We start from the raw sequence: 19,030 nt of genomic DNA, 5'->3' as shown, positions 1-19,030 counted from the left end.
AACCAGGATTTAATCCTCAGACAGGAGTGCTTAATCCCTCTGTGGTGAAGTTTGGCTGAGAATTGTGACAGTCCTGAAGGTGGCTATCAACCAAAAGTTAATCCTCAGACAGGTGTGCTCAATCCCTCTGTGGTAAGGTTTGGCTGAGAAATGTGACAGTCCTGAAGGTGGCTATCAACCAGGCGTTAATCCTCAGACAGGAGTGCTCAATCCCTCTGTGGTGAGGTTTGGCTGAGAAATGTGACAGTCCTGAAGGTGGCTATCAACCAGGAGTTAATCCTCAGACAGGAGTGCTCAATCACTCTGTGGTGAGGTTTGGCTGAGAAATGCGATAGTTCTGAAGGTGGCTATCAACCAGGATTTAATCCTCAGACAGGAGTGCTCAATCCTGCTGTGGTGAGGTTTGGCTGAGAAATGTGACAGTACTGAAGGTGGCTATCAACCAGGAGTTAATCCTCAGACAGGAGTGCTCAATCCCTCTGTGGTGAGGTTTGGCTGAGAAATGCGATAGTTCTGAAGGTGGCTATCAACCAGGGTTTAATCCTCAGACAGGAGTGTTCAATCCCGCTGTGGTGAGATTTGGCTGAGAAATGCTATAGTTCTGAAGGTGGCTATCAACCAGGATTTAATCCTCAGACAGGAGTGCTTAATCCCTCTGTGGTGAGGTTTGGCTGAGAATTGTGACAGCACTGAAGGTGGCTATCAACCAGAAGTTAATCCTCAGACAGGTGTGCTCAATCCCTCTGTGGTGAGGTTTGGCTGAGAAATGTGACAGTACTGAAGGTGGCTATCAACCAGAAGTTAATCCTCAGACAGGAGTGCTCAATCCCTCTGTGGTGAGGTTTGGCTGAGAAATGTGACAGTCCTAAAGGTGGCTATCAACCAGAAGTTAATCCTCAGACAGGAGTGCTCAATCCCTCTGTGGTGAGGTTTGGCTGAGAAATGTGACAGTCCTGAAGGTGGCTATCAACCAGGAGTTGATCCTCAGACAGGAGTGCTCAATCACTCTGTGGTGAGGTTTGGCTGAGAAATGCGATAGTTCTGAAGGTGGCTATCAACCAGGAGTTAATCCTCAGACAGGAGTGCTCAATCCCTCTGTGGTGAGGTTTGGCTGAGAAATGTGACAGTCCTGAAGGTGGCTATCAACCAGGAGTTAATCCTCAGACAGGAGTGCTCAATCACTCTGTGGTGAGTTTTGGCTGAGAAATGCGATAGTTCTGAAGGTGGCTATCAACCAGGGTTTAATCCTCAGACAGGAGTCGTCAATCCCGCTGTGGTGAGATTTGGCTGAGAAATGTGACAGTACTGAAGGTGGCTATCAACCAGGAGTTAATCCTCAGACAGGAGTGCTCAATCCCTCTGTGATGGGGTTTGGCTGAGAAATGTGACAGTACTGGAGATGACTATCAACCAGGAGTTAATCCTCAGACAGGAGTGCTCAGTCCCTCTGTGGTGAGGTTTGGCTGAGAAGTGCAACAGTACTGAAGGTGGCCATCAAGCAGGATTTAATCCTCAGACGGGAGTGCTTTATCCCCTGTGGTGAGGTTTGGCTGAGAAATGTGACAGTACTGAAGGTGGCTATCAACCAGAAGTTAATCCTCAGACAGGAGTGCTCAATCCCTATGTGGTGAGGTTTGGCTGAGAAATGCTATAGTTCTGAAGGTGGCTATCAACCAGGATTTAATCCTCAGGCAGGAGTGCTTAATCCCTCTGTGGTGAGGTTTGGCTGAGAATTGTGACAGTACTGAAGGTGGCTATCAACCAGAAGTTAATCCTCAGACAGGTGTGCTCAATCCCTCTGTGGTGAGGTTTGGCTGAGAAATGTGACAGTCCTGAAGGTGGCTATCAACCAGGCATTAATCCTCAGACAGGAGTGTTCAATCCCTCTGTGGTGAGGTTTGGCTGAGAAATGTGACAGTACTGAAGGTGGCTATCAACCAGGAGTTAATCCTCAGACAGGAGTGCTCAATCACTCTGTGGTGAGGTTTGGCTGAGAAATGCGATAGTTCTGAAGGTGGCTATCAACCAGGATTTAATCCTCAGACAGGAGTGTTCAATCCCGCTGTGGTGAGGTTTGGCTGAGAAATGTGACAGTACTGAAGGTGGCTATCAGCCAGGAGTTAATCCTCAGACAGGAGTGCTCAATCCCTCTGTGGTGAGGTTTGGCTGAGAAATGCAATAGTTTTGAAGATGGCTATCAACCAGGAGTTAATCCTCAGACAGGAGTGCTCAGTCCCTCTGTGGTGAGGTTAGACTGAGGAATTCAGCAGTACTGAAATTATATATTAACTGTATCTCTACAAACATTATAATTTGAGTTAGATTGCAGCTCTTCTGAATACACTAACTGTGTTAAAGAACAGATTACTTAACTAATAAACTCCATCAGTATATTTTAGGGCTAAGAATGGCTACATTAAACTATAGGCTATTTGATTTGATCTTAATGTCACCTTCAGCATTTAAATCCGCATGAGTTAATCATGGTGTTTTCTGCAGGCTTTACCATGAGGACATACTGCTGCATTACAAGAACACCATGTTGAGGACACAATGCCCCAATACCAGACACCAGTCTGACCAGTACTTGTCCTATCCCATAGTCATCAGCATCAAGGAAGTACAAATATTACTAAGCTGAATAGACTTCTTGAGCATGCATCATTATCTCAGTTTTGGTATTTTTTTTATTTTGTTGATTTATTTTATTGGTGTTTACGCCATACTCAAGAACATTTGACTTCTATGATGGCGGCCAGCATTATGGCACAAAATTGTCCTATGTGATATGGCTCACTTTGTGAAGACAGGTGTTTCTTCACCTATAAATCAGGACAAAGTCTTCATCATATTCAACACTTGATAAAGACAAAATAAAAATTTATTTAACCTTTGTGAATGTGACCTCCAGGGTTGCTTGTTTGTGAGTTATGGTCACTTTTAGCACTGTTTTAGTCACTGGCATGTCTCCTTGTAACAAGTACCCAAGTCTGACTTGGATCTGGGTCTTAAACTTCATACAAGGTGGACATCCTTGTATGAACTCTGCCACATCAGACTCCAGAGGAACCAGTACTAAAGTCTCAGGTATGACCTTAGTCTGATATAGATACAAGTCTCCTGGTTACGAGGCAGACATCTAACCACTTTATACAAGGTGGATATTCTAACAACTCTGCCAAATCATACAAACACCAGAGGAACTGGGGCCCAGTTTCACGAAACTTCTAAATTTCAGTGAACTGCTAAGGTCAGAGTTTTTTGCCTAATTCCAGGATGCAGTGTTTGTCGACAATACTTTAAAATGCCAGTACTTAAAGCGAACATGATGTCAGCCATTAAAGCTGAATTAATTAATAAAGTAGTATTCCAGAAATATTCTAAAAATATTTTTAAAAATTCTACTCTGCTTATCAACAAAATAAATAGGAAACAATTATCAGCGTTGAGCCACTCATTTGGTGATGGAATCACCCATGTTATAGCTATCTAGAGTGACATCACAAAACTGAGGAGCTCTCCCGTACCAAACCAAAGAGTTTCAGCTCAGACCTGTGTTTAAAGGGCCGATGTTTCTTTTAGTTTGGCGCTCGGTCCGGGCAATGTTCGTGGACACAAAGGTCATGGTTTAGCGGTCCTGCTAGTCCACGTTCTGCATGGGTTGTAAGCATTTGGCCTACATGTAGCTGGCAGTATCGACATATGGGAATTTACAGAACATAGCAGGACCTTCTGATTGATAACAGGCTCTTTCATTCAGGTTTTGGGAAGACATTTTCATAATAAAATTGACTTCGCTAAGGAAAAATAATGCATAATAAAAATATTTTTCTTCAAGCAATGACTTTGCCGGTTTTCTTGACAAGTTACTGCGGTCTCCTGTCCAACACGTAGGCATTGTGATGCCAGCAGCAGTTCTCAGTTCCCTGCTTGTAAATGTGTGATGCAAAATGCATCAGTTTAACACTTTAACTAACTGCAAAATGCAATTTATTGCATGAGTATCTGTCTGTCCACTATGAGATCCCACACTGACAATCAAAAGCTAACAGGTTTTTTGACGTAATGGCCAATTATTACGCGACACTACAGTGGCAGTTTATAGTGGCAGACTTAATGTTCACTTTAAGTCTCAGGGGGGGGAGGGGGGGGGGGGGGGGGGGGGTATAACCCAAATCTGACTCAGATCTGGGCCCAGGTTAACAAAGATGTCGTACATCTGTGACACAGCAGTGTAATCACACATGTAGGACAACGGTGCAGTAATAATGATGTACAAAATGTCATACGACAAATGTACGATAAAAAAAAATGGGTTTTCCATGAGGTGGACATTCTAACCTCTCTGCTGCATTAGACCGACACTAGAGGAACCAGTTCTAAAGTCTCTGGTATGATCAAATCTGGCTTGGATTTAAGTCTGCCCCTTACGAGGCAGACATCTAACTGATCTGCCACATTATCCAGACCCCTGGCATTCTAACCACTCTGCCTCACTATACAGACACCTAGCATTTTAACTGCTGAGCCACATTGTACAGACACCGGACATTCTAACCACTCGTCCACATTATCCAGACCCCTGACATTCTAACCACTCTGCCTCACTATACAGACATGTAGCATTTTAACTGCTGAGCCACATTGTACAGACACCAGACATTCTAACCACTCATCCACATTATCCAGACCCCTGACATTCTAACCACTCTGCCTCACTATACAGACACCTAGCATTTTAACTGCTGAGCCACATTGTACAGACACCAGACATTCTAACCACTCATCCACATTATCCAGACCCCTGACATTCTAACCACTCTGCCTCACTATACAGACACCTAGCATTTTAACTGCTGAGCCACATTGTACAGACACCAGACATTCTAACCACTCATCCACATTATCCAGACCCCTGACATTCTAACCACTCTGCCTCACTATACAGACACCTAGCATTTTAACTGCTGAGCCACATTGTACAGACACCAGACATTCTAACCACTCATCCACATTATCCAGACACCGGATATTCTAACCACTTGGAAACATCAGACAGCCATCTGAAATTTTAGCCACTCAGTCACATTACAGACAACAGATAGTGCTAAATTCTGTGTATGACCCAAATTTGGCTTGGATTCAGGTTTCCCACTGTAATGCACACATTACAGACACAAGACAGACCAGTACTGTAACTTCATGACCCAAATCAAGATTGCATCCAGTTCTCCCACAAAATAGGAGATGAATCTTAACTACTCAACCATTGCAAGTCAAAATAACACCAACACAAAAGTTGTACATGAGGTGAAGAATTTATTTGTTACTTCATGCCATATGCAACAGTTTTTTCACTCATTTAGTAGTGATCAGAGGAAACTGGAATACTGTCTGCAAAGCCCATTCAAGTCACTGACAAACTTTCCCCACATGTGATGTACCAACATATGCACACCATATGTGTGCAAGATAAGTGGTCTTCAATCAATGTCCAGCTGCACAAACGACCACACCATTGCCAACAATCACTTATTGAGAGTAGGCAGGGGAGGGATCTACAAATTCACTGTCCAAGGCCAGGACTGAACCAACACCTTGTGTGTCCAATTCAGAGACGACCATCATAACCTATTCTACAAAAACCAGTTCTACATCAGGTGTAGTATGAGTCAAGCTGCCTTACATATATGTATGGTTTATACTATTTTACTGCATCACAAACAACTCGCTTAGTTATAAGTAATTCAAAATAGCACATTTAAATTAAGCCAATACAGTGTATGTAAAAAATAAATCAACTATAAAATAAAGTTTAAAAGGCAATACATAACAGCACACGGCTGATTCTTTCACAAAATTATAAGAACTCCACCTGGTATCAGATCACAGAAACAAACCCATCAAATGTAATGTTAAACGTCAAACACGCCTGTGTCTACATGTACCTGCAACTTCGTTTTCAAACCTCTTATTCACTATTTGAACTTAATCGTTTACCCACAACTGTAAGAAGCCATGAATGTTTGATATATGGTGTTGGTACAACAATTGCATTAACAATGGAAAACAAGCCACATTTCGAACATTCTATAATTTACAGAATTATTTTGGACATTCACATTCTATAATTATCTGCATTTTGGCAAGAATTATGGAAGACGATGTCCTGAATTGCATAATACTGAATATGTACAACAACTTCCAGTATAATTACATGTACAAATTACTGCTAAGGCCTCACAATGTTGCATGACATAGTTATTGACACATAAATCAAACAAATGTTTTGACTTGAGCTCAATTTTCATAAAACAAAAAATATGAACATATTTATGTTTAAAATATCACAGTTATAAGAGTTTTCCTATGCAAATACTTATTTGAAGCAAGCGATTATTTTATACAAACAGGAACAAAATATAGAGTAAATCCAAAACAGTTTTTAAACTAGTTTAACTACCTGTATAAAACTTTTTTTATGTACACAAAACTGTTGACACAAAACTAATGAAAAAACACAAATTCTGTGTAAATAATATAGTTTATAATCCTCTCAACCTAGACTATCTCTTCTGCAATCCAAGTTTGTAGCATAACAAAAATATTCTTACATTTCATTCACACGTTTTATCAAATTTTCAGGTGACACATAAGGTCACTATAATCTGTTGTTTTCTTCTTCAACAGAGCCATAGTCTTTGAAAGTGGATTTCGCTGGTCTGGGTGTAGATTTCACTGGTCTGGGTGTGGATTTCACACTGGGGCTCAAAATTAAAGTTTGTACAGTTTTGCGAATCTTAACAGAAAGTCTGGAACCTTCTGTTTCCCTGGTAAGAGAGGGGTGAAAGTCAAAATCTGCCACCTCCACGTAAGGCTTTTTACGCAGCTTCATAATATAGGCTCCTCCAATCACTATAATGACGACGGCTAGGAAAGCGAACACCACTGGCACTGTGATAGCTGGCACATTGACAGACCCTGGGGATTAACAAAATAATGTTTGAATATTTATAACAGACAGTTAATAAATATATGTAGTTATTCTCATTGCTAGTTCACACCATCAACATTTATTTGACTTCACTCGGCTATACTGGAAATGCTGGAGAAGAAACTTGACAATGATCACAGCACACTGCCATGTGCATGTTAAGCTCGGCATACACGAAAGCTTAAGGCGTGAATCACCTCAACTTTTCATACAGAGTTGTTTCCAGTCGCTGATGGTCATACGACACTGGATTGAACAGGCATGCATGTTACAACTAGAACCTAACTGCTGTTGAGTCATGTCGTTATTTCAAGTACAAAAGCACTTAACACCTGACACAAGAGTCGAGTAGAGTTGAGTTGCATTTTAAGCTCTCATGTATGCTGAGCTTTTGAAGTCCAGTGACATTAGCTCTGTGCCCATCAGACGGCACAGATCTGAACACCATGCTGATCAACTTCTACCCACTGAAGTAACTTTCAGGAAATCATGTTTATTTTATAGTTTCAAGCCAATATGTCACATTTGCCCCTTTATGTAGAGTGAATGGTAGATAACGATTTGCTGCTTCAATATCAACAAGTAAATTTTTCCTGACTTATCATTTGATAAAATGACTTGCGAAGGAGATAAACCCATAAACCTGACACACATATTTCATTCTGTGAACATAATTTGGCACAAAGACAACTTACCAGGATCATAGACATAAAGGTACCAATGCTTCTCCAGCTGACTGACATCATTAATCAGCAGGGCAGTGAACTTGTACTTTCCCGGGGAAGGGATGCTTAACTTGACTAGGTGTTGACAATACAGTAGGAACAGGGAGGGACTACAGGTGATGTTAGCTGCACCTCCTTTAATGGGTGTCACCTTCCAGCATATGGAGGTTGGACCACTACAACAAAGACTATCTTTTTATGGTCTTCTCTTTATCCATCACATGGTGATCAGCAGGTATATAACACAGAGAGTCTGCTTTCATCGATGAGTAGTATGGAAAAATATATATAAAAACTCATAACAATGAACTCTACATGTATGGTGTATCATATACCTTTCCACTGCCCAGTATAATTAGAATGAACTTGTTCATGTATGTACACTGTTTATGCAGCACTGGCTCACAATCCCTGATGAACAAAGCAACTACAGAATAGGCATCACACACACCATGCATCACTTTGAGCAGGCTTGCCATGGTACATGTAGTTATGATCAGCTTTGGCTACAGGTGGTTTGCAACAGCAGCCATCTTTGAGGTAAGTTTGTGTATTGCCAAGCGTGTCTCTATTGTTAGAGGTGTCATAAGCTGGGCACAGGCCCTTGGCTGGTAAGGACACACAATGGGCATTATACACAAACTTACCTCAAAGATGGCTGCTATTGCAAACCATCTATAGGCATTATTAACGCTTTGCGGCACAAGGTCCTTATATGCTGCGAAATGGCCTCAACCAGAACGGTCCCTGTTGGTATGGCTACACAAACAATTCTAGTTTATTTAGTTCTTTATTTGATTGTTTCTTAATGCCATACTCAAGAATTTTTGACATCGTAATTATAAGATAACTTAACAGTTATTTTTTGCGTGGAGGAACTCCGGGGTTAACCACTGACCCATTTTGCAAGTTACAGACAAACTTTGCCCCACATGTGAAGTACAGATATATACACCATATTGCTGGAAGACAAGTAGCCCTCAATGAATGTTAAACTAGGCAGATGGCCATACGTACATCATCGACTGCTTATCTCCCAGTGAAACCAGGGGAATCCACAAATTCCCTGACCAAGGGATGTATGAGAATACAACTTTTTCACAGATTGTCAATATAGCCATGCAGGGTTTTCAGTGCAAAAGTTACAGGTGGACTAAGAATGCTGTTACAATATACATCTATAGGTTTCACTGTGAGTAGGGGTCAATGGTTTCAAACTGGTTTCACATGAAGCAAGTCTTATGCAAAATTATGAACACAATGTAAGACAGGCAAAAATCTGCATAAAAACCTTGCATCTGCTCATAAGACCATGTCAACATTTTCATTTTTCACAGCTTGAAGTGTTGCCACCATAATTGTAGAACTAAAACTTCACTTGTCCATTGAGGAGAGACTGAAATCAGGGCTACAAAGCCAGCTTCACATTAAAGCTAAAGTACTGGGACAGACGCACACACGTAAACATACCTGCCCTTACAGGTGACATTCAAGTAAAACAGATCATTTATAGGCACTGCCTCTCCTCCCTGTATATGGATGTTGTTCAGCGGATCTGGGGAAGAATGGGATAACCACAAATATATGAAAAAATTAATGATCAACAGCTGTCGATATGGAAGATGTTGCCTTTCAGTTTTTGTGTGGTTTTGGTATACATATAATATCCCTTTCAATATTTCTTTGGTCATATTACAGCAATATATAATTTTTGCAGCAGATTGTTCCCAATACTACCATCTACTTTAGTGCTTCACTGAAGCATCAGGAAAATACTAAATTTTTTACTTTAAGGTTTACTTTCACATAATATTCTCCATGATGCTACCAATGATATTACAAAGTTCACCCTAGAAATAAGTGCATAGGTATAAAGCCATTGTCTTTTGTCTACAATCCAGAAAAAGCATTTCTCTAGCAAAAATAAATCAGAGCCTGTCTTCAGTTTACATACATGTCAGAAAGTTTTCAGTCGAGGCGCATGTGAATACATATTTAGTCCAGATACATGTGCATGTGAACATGTTTTTAGCTTTCAGATACCTGACAGCCTATTTTCAGCAGTGCAGATACTCACCTTTAAGTATGACACGCTGAGAGAAGTTACCAGACTTGTTTGTAAATCTTGGCAGCATAAACACGTCTGAGAGTATCTTGGCTGTGACAAAAACTGTCACATGTTTTGGTCCTGGCTGGGACAGTGACACATTTAGTCCTGGATTGTCGGAGGTGCCTATTGGCTGGCTGTTCATAAACCAGTGATATGTGATCCGTGGAGGTGGGGAGCGGAATTTATCCCAGACCTGCGCTCTTAGTGTGATTGGATGGTCTGTGGACAAGATGTTGGGCTCCCTCTGGTAGCTCAGGTTCTGCAGCACTGTCATGTTTCCATTTAGCCGACCTGTCAACAGATAAAACATTTATTTGAAAATACATGTAGCCATTAAATATAAATATAATTGTTAAACATATCCCCCCTCCTCAGCCAGCCTGCAAATAACAAGCAACTTATTCTGTAAATGCATATCATAAATGAAACAGTCAACCAGGCTGCTCAGATAACCAATTATTAGAAACTGCCATTGTTATAACATTGTTGATGCATTTTTTAAATTATGTGTAACACATGTATTTATTTATTTATTTGATTGGTGTTTTATGCCATACTCAGTATTTCACTTATACGACGGCAGCCAGCATCATGGTGGGAGGATGAAATATGTGTACATGTATTTACTTGTGGCAACTCAACACAATCCAAATCCTGCCACACAAAATAAAGATGTGTAATTAATCATACTCTGAAAGTCTTACCTAATCAACAGTCTTTTTTTACACCACAGTAAGTGTGCTGTGTGAGACTAAAACCAGGTTTGTATAAAGAGCACCAAAATATGACCCAAAATCCACACCATTTTCATTACCTTATACTGACTTTAAAGCTACTGGGATAAAGTGTTTTTCTTCCGTTAACCAAGAGCACAGCAAAACCACATTCTAGTATTCTACACATAAATAACGTTGATACTAATTCCTTGTTAATCATAGCCTTCACATTTATGTACATGTAAGTTAACCTATTTTATGCATGCATATGAAATACACTCTTATAGGGATTATTCATACATTGTGTTGCTAAATGCACATGTGCATTCCTTAATAGTATGTATGCAAGTTAAAATATTATTTCATTAGACTGAAAAATTTCAATTTAAACAAAAAAAATTTCACTCCACACTTTGCACCTCGGGTAAACCTCCGTGGTTAACATGCTGCATGATTTGTTTCAATCAGGGCTATGTTCATACCATAACTGAGCAACAGGAGCACTGTGCTTTAGTCAAAAGAAAATGAACACCACAGAACAAAACACATCTGTTAATCCTTGGTGTTAAGTTCAGATGTTTGCTCTAAGTTGGCATGCTCTTTGTTTTAGACAAGATATTAGAACAATTTAACATGTTGCTGTATTCTTTCAGAAATTCTACATTTCCTATCAGAACAATGTGCTTAATACATAAACAATGCTAGTAACTGATACCTTGTGTGACCCATTTGTTAATATGTACAACTGTAGACCATATGTGAGTCTTGTCTTAGGGAAACTAAGTTGAGGAATTCATGAATGGCACAGACTGTCACACATTTATTTTGCATGTGTTCTTTTCTAATAGTATCACTGGAAACCTGGGCCCAGTTGTTCAAAAGTGCTTAAGCTAATACTGGTATTATATCAAATTTTATAAATCAGATTTCAGCCAACTTCAGCAGCCAATACAGTTGGCCAAAATCTAAAGTACAACAAAAGCAGACTAAGTTCATATTTAATACACTGTTATGAGATTAATTTTCGGCTAAGTACAAAACTGAAGACTTGGTTTAAAGCTAAATCTGATATCAAGTCTTTAAATAGTTTCAAGCAACCAGGTCCTGGCAAACATACAGCTTTACGAAGTACTGATAATACATGTATAACTGAGTTCAGTGCGGATGCAGCAATATGTTTAACATATATATTTCACTGGGGGTCATAAGCATAGTCAGAAATTATGGCCTGAGGTTATCTTTGATTCTGATTCACGTGCCTACAAGCAGAAGAGAGAATGAATGTTCGTTGCATATCTATATATCCAGTTGCAAGCACTAACATAAATATGTTACCTGCAATTATTTCATAGCCTGATAGATCAATAAGATCTGTGTCAGCACTGAACCTGGAGCTTTGTCACACAAAATCAGTTATTCTATGACAGGCAACACAAACTTTCACTTGTACACCAGGAAAGAGCAAATATGCCTGCTAATGAAGACAATATAAATGTGCCATATGTACATGTATTACATGCATTTGTTTATTTGATTGGTGTTTTACGCTGTACTAAAGAATATTTCACTTACATGCGGGTGGTGGCATTATGGTGGGAGGAAACCCGGTGGAAACTCACAACCATCTGCAGGTTGCTGGCAGACCTTCCCAAATACGGCTGCAGAGGAAGCCAGCATGAGCAAGAGCTCCTTGGTCATTGTGCCACGCTGGAGTGCTAACCCCCTTGACCACTAAGGCCCAAAGCAAGCCAGCATGAGCTGGGCTTAAGCTTACAGCGATCACATTGGTGACAGGCTCCTGGGTGATTGGCATGCTAAACACACTCTACCACGTGTACATGTAATACATACAAATACAACCTACATATACAACCTACATCACAACACCGAAGTTAAATATAAGATGATGATAATAAGAACTATTTTTTCATGGTAGAAGTACAGAAGATCTGTGTAAGAATTGTTCTTCCCCAAGAACCTCAAAACAAACACAGAATATGATCTAATTACCATTCCCTACAGCAATCAATGACATGTCTGCAGAGCTACATGTTTGTAACCATCTCTGATGTTTCAATAAATTGTCTAGGCACTGAGGGTCTCTTCTCTATAACCATGTTCCCTACAACATGTGTTAGATCACACTGCAAACACTGAATAGTGGGGACCTTACAATCATGTTAATTATGAACATGTCATAGTGACACTTCCCATGTTCATCACAGCCATACTGTGTATCTCCATTTAGTAACTTGCAATGAGTACTTTGCACTACTGTATTAAGACCACTGAATTTTTTACCACTAAGAAAATGTTAGTTTCAGTATGAACAACTGGGATGCTCAACCTATTTTCTCATTCAATACAATAACATATATCGATTTCTTCCTTGCTTTATGATTACTGCTATATGCAACAAATCAGTATGATGACTTACAAAATATAATTCTGGACAGTTTATGTATGATAATAATGTCATTTAAGTATTAGTCTGTATTTCTGTGTAAAGCTTGAATTCATATGATTAAAGAATTTGCCTGTGACCTGTAGTTCTTCATCATAAAGTTACCGAGAAATAAGATCAAGTCAGTGACAATTCAATACTTGATGACTTGATGTGATGATGTTGCCAAATGAGAAATTATGTGAATGATATTAAAGTTATCTAAGACATCAACAATGATAACCAAATTGCCTGTTCACTATTATGTTGTAATCAATAGCAACAAACATACAATTCTATGAGACTGAAGTAAATGGTAACCATGTTATGTGAGGCGGTTGTCAATGAAAATACATACAAAAGATACCCATGAGGCTGAATGATGAAGGAGTTACCTGTAAGGTTGTAGTACATGGCTTTGACGGCCACAGCATTATTATCCTTCAACACTGTCACCCTCATGAAGTAGGTTCCTGCCCTGTGTTCGTCCTCACGATACACACGGGTTATAGACGAGGTAAAGTCATCAATTGTCACCTTCTTGTCAGGTTTCTCACTGTCATACCACTGATATTTAAATTTGCTGGTATCACCGAGATGACCTGTGAAGTCCCTGAGTTTTGCCCAGAATATAACAGATGAGTCAAGCACAGCAGGAGAGGAATTTGACAGCTCCAGTGTGAAGTTTTCTGAAAGTAAATAATATTACTTGAGGCAAACTGACACAAAAAAACAAAACAAACTGATAACAAGTGAAAATGTTTCTTGGGTATAATCAGATACATGTGTATGTACTATCTCGGTTAGGGTGGATCAGCTTGTAAACATTGTTTGTTTAGGCTACCATATAATTTAGTGATATGAAAGTACTGGGATTAGTTTCATGAAGCATACCGGTAGATATATTGTAGGTGTTACATATCCCTTAACAGTAGTTAACAGCTTACTTAACTAAGTGAGCATCATGAGAGCAGAGACTGGGTTAAACAGGCAGAATAAATAATTGATTATAATACCCAAATACTGCACCCTTAAGTGACAATAAAATGTTCTCAAAAACATGTACATGTATACAACAGTCACTTGACTAAGATTTTATCAACTTATTTAAAGAATTAGATCAGTCTTTTATGTTCTACTCAAGATTGTCTTGTTTGGATAAGAGGTGGTCTTGTTTAGGGCTGAAGATACATGTACTCTGACAAGCCTGTGGTATTTGATTGCATAATAATTCAGTTAATCATACAAAGCATGGAGTTAAATACACAGCCAAAGGTACATGTCATGGGCCAGGAGTATGTGATCATAATAAACAAACTGCCACTCCTTATTTATGTAATTCATGATTCAAATCTTGGTCATTGTCATTACATATGTCTTATTTACATGTTCTCATACACACCCACATTCTGCTCACAATTATATGAACTGTGTATGTTATTGTGTTTGGTTTTCTTTTAGAAGTCAGACAAACAATGATTTTTCAGAGGAAGCTGTCAGGACAGAAAGCATATGGCTACCATTTGGCCACAGCCAGACAATAGACCAAAAAAGTGGTCTGTGGGACGCAGGGTGACCTATGTAATTGTGGGCAAGGGCAAGACCCCCCGGGATGATGAACATAATCAACAGATTTGTACCACCAGTTGACACAAGACAGATGCAGAAGTACAACCAGGTCATGTACTTTTACTGAACCAAGCCCTAATACACATGTGAAAGTCCACAAATGGGTTATGTTCACAAACCACACTGAATAAACTACAATGTGGCCTTGAGAGCAAGGTCATTTGCAGAATTTAACAATATATTTTTCCCCTGCAAAATCTATTTAATTATTCTTCAGCATACCACATATCTTTCATTAATGGTGAGTGGTACTGATAGTATGGTATGATGTTATTCGTCCATTTGTTTGGATGCAGAGCAGAAGCGTTTTGGAAACCAGTCACATCAGTTTAATACTTACACAGTTATAACTCCTTTGTGATATAATTCTATTTTCCTGTCAACTCTGTATTTGAAGCTACAACATTTGAAATGGGAGAAAATTTGTTTTCCATCAACACCAAGCCTGATGGCTTGTGTGTTCCTTAAAATGACAGTGATATCTACACTTTCCATTTTAACTCACATCTATGGAGCTGTAATTAAAGACATACTGATTTTAACAACTTAAGTCCAAAAACAGACCAAAAACATTTGGCTGCACAATTTCTTCACTCCCTCACAGTTACATGTATGCTCTTTGCTTATTTCCCAACTTATACATAATGCTCTCTTGAAAAAGTTGGGCTTCCATAAGTTTGTTTTCTGGGTGTTTTACACAACAGGAAATAAACTGTGTGGAAAACCAGGTATTTCAAAAGCAAATGTATTGCATGGTCAACCCCACCTAGCACCATCCTAAATATAACAAATGCTTGATGATACATTTTGTAAATGTAGAAAAGAGACAGGGTCAAATATGCTCTTCAAAAAAAAAAAGGGCAGGGTGGCAATTTCCACAGCCTATACCATTATAGATCTATTTAACAGCATTCTGTCCAGTTGAAAAAGGTGATTGCTTGTGGTAGATTGTTTAACTTTGTATGCAAGAAGTAGTATGGTGATCAGGTTTATGGAAGGAGGAAACCTGTGTGGCTGGAGCAAACCACCAACTCTCACCAAGTGCAAGTCAAACCTCTCTGATCCAAAGCCACAGTCGAAACAGCGATAACTGGATTCAATCATGCGACTTATAGGCCAACAGTCAGATAATCGCAGCAAGCCACAGCTTTAGTCTGGCAAAAATGGGCCAGAGAACTCATCAAGGGCAAGAAGCATACATCTAGGTGATACATGCCTCTAACCAGTCCTTCATACTTCCACCTTTGCTCACGATCTGGTGGAGTCATACAACGTTCCATTTATTTTTCCTGAAGTAATGCCGTAGTTCTAAAACCAGATGACCTGGGCTGATCACCCATCCCTCAAGTTAACTTCTTCATTTTAATTAATCTAGAATGCATAGATTTCATATCACTAACACAATATAATTGGCTACATATACACCCTGTCAATGTTCATCCTTTTATTTTACCCCTTCCTTGGTTTAAAGTTACTTGTTACCTGTTGCTCATCTGGCTTCATCATGTTAACATGTATTTCATGTTTGGATTATCGATGGCCACCTTACCAAACAACCCATCCTTTCCTGACTTCACTCAGTCTCTAGAGAGTAAAATGTGCAGCTAAAACGAAACGCAACTACAATTCTCAAGACAAATGTCCAGAATACTTCTTTGATGTCTGACACTTACCCCTAAGAAAAATCTGCTCGGACTCGACAGGCAGTGATGACCATGCAATTATTACCAAGTAGTATATACACGATGTGCTTTTACAGGAAACCTGTTGTCAGTGCCTTAGGCACAAGGCTGCTAAACAAAAGTGCAGTCATTGAATATGAAGTAAAGATCTCAGATATATTAGATTTTATTTACGTCAAGGTAAAACAACATAGAGTGAGTGAGTTCTTAGGGTTTAACGTCATATTCAACAATTTTTCAGTCTTGTGGAGACGAAGGATTCTTTAGAGTGCATGTACGTGTAATGTACCTGTTTTTTGTGGGACAGATTTCCACTGCTTTTTTACCTAGAGCTGCTTTACTGAGATGACTTGTCGAAGGCAAGTAAGCCACAACACTTGAGCCATTATACTGATATGGGTCAACCAGTCCCTGCACTATCCCTTTAATACTGAACACCAAGCGAAGAAGCTACAACTTCCACTTTCAAGGTCTTAGGTGTGACCTGACCCAGGACTAGCCCTGGATCTACCACCTCCGACACGGATGATTTGCCAACTGAGCCACCGGGGCCAGTAAAACAAAATAGAAGTGGACAAAATACAATAATCATTTTGGAGCCTAAAATTATGAATATTTGCATGATATAAAGTCATCTTGATGCATCTTCCTGTCAGTAAGGCTGATACTTTCTATAGGCTTCGTAATCACCCTTGCTTTACTACACGTCTGCCAGCAGCCTAGAGTCGTGGGTCTCCTCACACCATAATGCTCTCCACTGTAATGTAAGTGAAATATTCTTAAATAGGGCATAAAACACCAATCAAATAAATAAAATATATTTACCATACCATACTGTCTCCCCATTAACCCATGTCGATATGCAGGGAGTTATTTTTTACGCTAGCACTTCTAGGTCTAGTGTGATATACATACTTCTCACAACAGCCACATGTTGTTTTCATCTCCCGTCTGTGTCAATAACTGAGGTGGAATCTGATTGGATCGTGAATAATGCATATTTATGAAGGAAAATTTATGGATTAAAAGAGTAAATATGGCTCAGTAAATCAAGGTAGATGAAGTCAAATATCGCTAGCTTGGTTAAATGAAGATATCTCTATGATGACCAGGGCACGATTTGAAGTCATAATTTTTGTTTTGAATTCTTAAAAATGCATGAACAAATATTTTGATCCCTACAAATCGCCATGTTATTAGTCCAATTATATAATCAGTAAACATATACATGTGGCCTTCAGTTTTCCTTCTTCGTATTACAAATTCATCTGCTGAGGTAAAGCTTTTCAGACATTCATCAGTCTTGAAACAGCGTTTAAATGTTACCTCGTTGTCCTATTCCACTTAGACCTACCCGCTGGTGTGCTCATTTTTGGGCTCTGGACTTTGGCGCTGCAATTTGTTGCTTTCTGTCATGTTGTGGGTGACAGAAGTGGGTTGTGATCTAGCTGCACATGGGTGGCTCAACTGATCTGACAGTGTACTAACATACAAAGCAGTACATAGCCACATTCAAACCTGGTAGAAGTTGTAGTTAAGTGATTTAGAGATTCCTCTGAGATACATTGTCTGCTGTCAGACCATAAATAAGAAGGTGGCTTACACAGAAGCCAACAACAACACAGACTATAAATACATTTTAAAGTGGGATTGCTTTTGTGGATAGCTCGGACAATTTTCAAGACTGGAGAAGCTCGGACATTTGCAAACATCTTAATCCCTCAGTGAGCTCCATGCACAAATTTAGGCTTCCCATTTGTTGAAAGACCTGCGAGCACATATATAACATTACAGAAGATTTCAAGGTTATGTCAAAATCCAAATAGAAACAAGGCTTTCGGTCAAATTACCTCAGAACCAAATTTAAGGCATTTTGTGCAATATCCTGGGCACATGCTGTTGTTGTTAAGAAGAATGTAGTTTTCCAATAATATAACAAGTTGATGTATTATTGTGTGCCAGGTCAGAATTACAAAACAGTCATATATTGTACAGAACTAGCACTACTCCAGGGAAAGTAAATGGATGATCGTATGACTCCGCTGAAGCACGAGCTCATCAACTTTTGACATATTTTTGCTGCCCCTGTGCAGGACTAACCTCTGGCACGCCCAACCGTCGCGTCATTCATCATGCTACCGATGGAGTAGAACAAGAACGACAAGCCTTCATACTTACGAACAATATCTGGTTCGTGTAAACGTTTGTTTGTATGTGCTCCCTCGGGACTGTTCGGGTCACTCTCTAACAAAATGTTGCTTTCAGGTTCATGATCGGGGCCGACATATTTTCTTGGTATGGTCATTCTTTCTTTCCAATCATCACTGGTGGAAGTAGTCCTCCGGTTTGTTTTGGTATCGGCGGCACAAAGAGTAAAGCAAAGCACCGCGCAAATTTTAAAACTTAGAAAATTACTTCCTCCAACCATTGCTCACTTACACTTTATGTCCTGACTCTTGTGGATACATACACAATAATCATGCATTAACTCATGTTTACTGCTATCGCACGCTCACACGAAAACAACTTCACATGTACATGTATACACCTTGCTGTGGTTTCCTAAGAAGCGTCACGCGCTCCTCACAGGGGGACCATATCGTACCTCCCTTGATTGAAGAGCTCCTCATTTGACAGTTAGTAAGAGTACCTTTACAGTTGACAGCTCACGACAGCTACTCGCTATCTGCTATATGTACAGAGCAGTCAAAATGTACTATGAAATATGACA

General features: G+C 39.6%; 1 protein-coding gene across 1 annotated transcript; it reads right to left on the bottom strand.

Moving 5' to 3' along the window:
- Window positions 1-5,327: 5,327 nt before the first annotated feature.
- LOC135481679 (uncharacterized) lies at window positions 5,328-18,854 on the bottom strand. Its single transcript, XM_064761359.1, has 6 exons — window positions 18,478-18,854; window positions 13,384-13,677; window positions 9,797-10,120; window positions 9,190-9,274; window positions 7,690-7,895; window positions 5,328-6,981 (listed from the first exon to the last, which is right to left on the bottom strand). Exons 1-6 carry the CDS (start codon window positions 18,725-18,727, stop codon window positions 6,662-6,664), a joined length of 1,479 nt encoding a protein of 492 aa, XP_064617429.1. The 5' UTR covers window positions 18,728-18,854; the 3' UTR covers window positions 5,328-6,661.
- Between the last annotated feature and the right edge of the window lie 176 nt (window positions 18,855-19,030).

Source organism: Liolophura sinensis, chromosome 1 (assembly GCF_032854445.1).
Source record: "Liolophura sinensis isolate JHLJ2023 chromosome 1, CUHK_Ljap_v2, whole genome shotgun sequence".
NCBI classification, from domain to species: Eukaryota; Metazoa; Mollusca; class Polyplacophora; order Chitonida; family Chitonidae; genus Liolophura; species Liolophura sinensis.
Note: the sequence above shows the minus strand (reverse complement) of the source record. Positions and strands in the feature narration are given on the sequence as shown.